The 4115-nt window shown below is 38.2% G+C and overlaps 1 protein-coding gene across 1 annotated transcript; it reads right to left on the bottom strand.

Moving 5' to 3' along the window:
* Positions 1-791: 791 nt before the first annotated feature.
* On the bottom strand, positions 792-3148 carry SCG2 (secretogranin II). The gene has a single exon (XM_010073206.1). It carries the CDS (start codon positions 3146-3148, stop codon positions 1265-1267), a length of 1884 nt encoding a protein of 627 aa, XP_010071508.1. The 3' UTR covers positions 792-1264.
* Positions 3149-4115: the final 967 nt, after the last annotated feature.

Genomic DNA, 4115 nt, shown 5'->3' with positions numbered 1-4115 from the left:
AATACCACAGGGAAAAACCACTTTTAAACTAAGATCCTGGAAATGCTTAATGCCTGAGCTGGCCTAGGGGAAAAAAAAAAAAAAAAAAAAAAAAAAAAAAGGATGACTCACAGAGTTATGCAAGCACGTTTTGTTCTGTAAAAGAGCCGTAGCTTTTCCAGAACGTCCGCTGTGGTTCTTAACAGAAGCTCAAGAGGTGTTTCAAGTGTCCAGGTAATGTAGTGAATAATAAAGGTTCTGTGTATGCTTGTGTATACATGTAACGGCCATTTCATGGAACGGGAAATAATATTTTCATTGGACAGAAACGTGATGTACCCTACAGGGCGAGTTCTCTGCCTTGGATCTGTGGTTCTTTCGTTGCAGTGGCCATTGTGAGAGATGGCGCGGAATCTGCCTGCAGAGCTTCCCAGCTGCTGCTGCTCTCAGACAAAGGTTCAGTCTTCTATTTTTTTAGAGCTTCATCACAGAGTCTGCCTTAGCTGGACAGATCATTTATCTTTCTCCCACGACCAAGAGCTACATACTCATTAATTACATGAGGCCTAATTTTCAGAGAAGGTAATGCAGTTACTGCCCTGGTTGACATCAGTAAGCTCTTCAGGTACACACTGCCCTTAAAGATAATGCCCATCAGCATGATTAAAGCCCAGAAAATCAGAAGTATATGCTATCAACTTATTCTGTGGTAAAATAACAGACTCCAGGAGAATTGTCTGTAAAAGTGAAAACATATGCTTCTGTTTCAAATCACTCTGATTTTATCAACTGCCACAAAGAAACACAGTCTCTTGTCCAGAAATAATTTATTCATTGAGAATAAAACACTGAATAGAAAAAGCCTTGTAAATAAAACTATATATATAATGCTTTATTTTTTTTATTCGATACTCCACAAAAAAACACTACAGACAGTAACAAAATAATCCAATTAATCTTAAAAATTTCAAATTATATTTGTCACTCTTCATTTATCATGTTTTATTAACAATGCAAAGGTCATTTGTTTACATATTATAGTTTTACTTTATTTCATTAAATTTTTTCTTAAAACACTTGAAGCAATTTGTTGTTTGCCCCGTAATTTATAACATATATAAGTATATCAATAAACAATGTAACAGCTCTGAGAAAGATATGCAGACTGTTCAATGGTAAGTAGTCTACCATAGGTTGTTTAGTGGGAGAGTGGGAATAAATCACAACTGAATTGGGATAGAAGTCAACACACTGAAGAGAAATAATATTTGGGGAACAATTACAATTACATATTTTCCATTGCCCGTTTAGTAATGTGATCTCTTTCAAGCTCTGATTTCTCCTGTTTTAGATACTCTAGCACCTTCGCTAGCATATCCTCATCCAGATACTGCCTGTTCTGCGTGTCGTCACTTTCCCCGGCCATAGAAAGCCTTTTGCTAAGTGATGCCAGCTTCGCCACCTCCTGTGGTCCCAGCTGGCTGAGGTGCTCCCTGATGGCCTGCTCCAGCCGGTCATCTTCCTGCAGGTCACTTTCAGAAGCTGGAACTGGGACTAGTTTCATCTGGTTCGTGTTGATTACTTCAGGATATTTTGCCAACACCTTTGCCAAGTAATCAGCCAGCTCTTCATCATTCTCATTCAGTTTCTCATACTCCATTTGTCGTCTTTCCAAATCATTCATCCAGGCACTTTTAGGAAACGGGTGTCCTTTCAATCTTCTGGGAAGGTAAGACAGTCTTGGCAAATCATTTTCCTGATTAAGACGATTTAGTAAGTAGGAAGGATTCTGATTAGCTAAATTGTCAGTTCCCAGAAGACTGACAATATCTTCAATATTGAGGTCTTCAGGTAGATTTTCTGGAATAACATTAAGAGGTTGCTTCATGTACCCATTTTTAGAGTTTACTTTATTTTTAAATATATCGCTCTGTCCCAGATTAGTTTCAGTGATCTCATCGAGGTCTTCTGGGAATTCTGCTTCCTGCTCAGCTTCCAACCTTTCACTCTGAAGCTGCTTTTTTTCTCCGGTCTTCAACATGTCTATTAAATCCTCAGGAGGAATTTGCAAATTTCTTGAGATTTCTATCAGCTGAGCTATAGACTGAGGATCGAGTTGCTTATCCAGAAACACGGGTGCTCTTTTTTCTTCAAGTTCTCCTCCAGTCCTTAATTTCCTGTTCCCAGCACCACCCATCAGCCTCTTCAGGTAATAATTCATTAGCTTTGAAACATCCTCTGACATTCGATCTTTATTGTCTCGTCTTATTTCATCCTCAAGGAAGCTGAGTTTCCCTGATCTTTTCATTTCGTCATCAATCTCTTCTTCATGTTTATCAATTTCCTCTTTGCTATCTTTTATCTCTTCCTGGGTTTGACTTTCCACTTTTTCCTCTATGGGAGTCCAGTCTTCTCCTCCAACCACATCTTCATAGGCAATGTTATTCATTTTATAGACATCATCTTCATCATCTGCATACAATTTCTGGTCCTCATCCAGCCTTTCTTTCTTGTGGTTTTTAGGTCCTGCCATCTTCCCCAGCTCCTGAAACACAGACTCCAAGGTAGCGAGACTTTGGGGTGTGTATTGCTCTTCCACTATTTCATTTGTACGCTTGAAAGGACTGTCTCTTGAATTGTCTTCATAGTGCCCAAGTGGCATTTTGAGATATTTTTGCCACCTCTCAGGCCACTTGTAAGCCTCATAATCATCAGTTACTCCAGCTGGAAAGTTGTTATCTGAACTGAGACCATAAGGTTTACTCTCCTTTGGGCCAACTTTTGACTCTTTCTCAGCTTGCCGCAAGGCTTCCAACATTACCTTGACCCATTGGGACTCATCTTCAGTCAAAGAGTCCCTTACATTATCTGGTAGGTGAACCTGATCTTTGCTTTCTTTCTGTTGCAGGAGATACGGGACACTTTGATAAGAGTTGTAATCAGGGCTGCTTTCTCCTTTGTTAGTTTGCTTGCGAAGATCTTCTATGTATTCCAAAGCTTTGATCATATCAGGATTTGGGAACCTTTGTAAGTTTTTCATTACATAGTCTGGATCTTTCTGAAGCAGCTGATGCTGCTGGAAGGAAGCTGCGTCAACCCAGCAGATGAGGACAAAGAAAAAGGTGAAGGTGCAAGCTGTTCCAAGCTGGAAGGTTTTAGTTTCTGCCATATTTAAAATGTTTCCTTGAAATAAATAAAAATAAGGAAAAAAAAAAGCTGTTAACATATGGAGACAGACTTAGCAAACAGAGAAGCAAAACAGAGATTGTTATTTTAAACTGGAACACATCATGAAGAATATCACCAGTATGACATTTTTATTCATTATGGAAACCTAATATAACTCACACATGGAAGCCATATATTTTGGTGGAAATTTGAGATTTTCTTCATCTTTCCTACGATTCCTCAGTTTACTGGAAACTACTGGTTTCCTATGCCAGAGATGACTTATCTCTATGCTCAGTGTACTTCACGGACATTAATTTTCCAATGGCAGCACCAAAAGCATAAAATACAAATCCTATATAGCTCATGAAATGCCCATAGAGGAATCTAGACATAATTTTGATTGTGAAAATTAAGGCTTGAAATGGTAAAATCAGTATACCCATATATTTAAATGCTGCTCAAAAAAATAATATTAAAACTGCATACAGAACTACTTTGTGAGATTGTTTCATAGGGTGTCTAATTTCATGCCAGGGTAATGCCACTGAATGGAGCTAGACTGCAATAAAACTAATGTAATGAAGTGGAGAACATAGCATATAAAATGATTTGCAAGTTTATTTCTGTCATTAATATTAGTGTTATTACTTCCTTTCTTGCTATTTTATTTTTAAAAAATGTTCTTTGTATTACAGGTGCATTTTAGTTAAGAGGCTCTATGAGTGATCCATTTTCCTATGGGCAATGATGCCCTATACGAAGGACAGACTATAATTTATCCTAAAGGTACAATATAATTTTACTGAATCCTTTAAAACCCATCTCGGAAATGAGCTTGAGTTCTGAGTGGTGATTTCATTCATTCACTCACTCCAGCAGAAATTGAATCAGGTCCCAGGATGGGCAGAAACGTGGCCATTGGCAAAAGTGACCTAAATTCAGTTAGAATAGATCAGTAGAAGCCC

Source organism: Pterocles gutturalis, unplaced genomic scaffold, assembly GCF_000699245.1.
Source record: "Pterocles gutturalis isolate BGI_N339 unplaced genomic scaffold, ASM69924v1 scaffold6347, whole genome shotgun sequence".
NCBI lineage: Eukaryota > Metazoa > Chordata > Aves > Pterocliformes > Pteroclidae > Pterocles > Pterocles gutturalis.
Note: the sequence above shows the minus strand (reverse complement) of the source record. Positions and strands in the feature narration are given on the sequence as shown.

What these genes read in the sequence shown, in the direction of transcription:
- SCG2 (XM_010073206.1), bottom strand. Translation starts at nt 3,148, where the DNA reads ATGGCAGAAACTAAAACCTTCCAGCTTGGAACAGCTTGCACCTTCACC.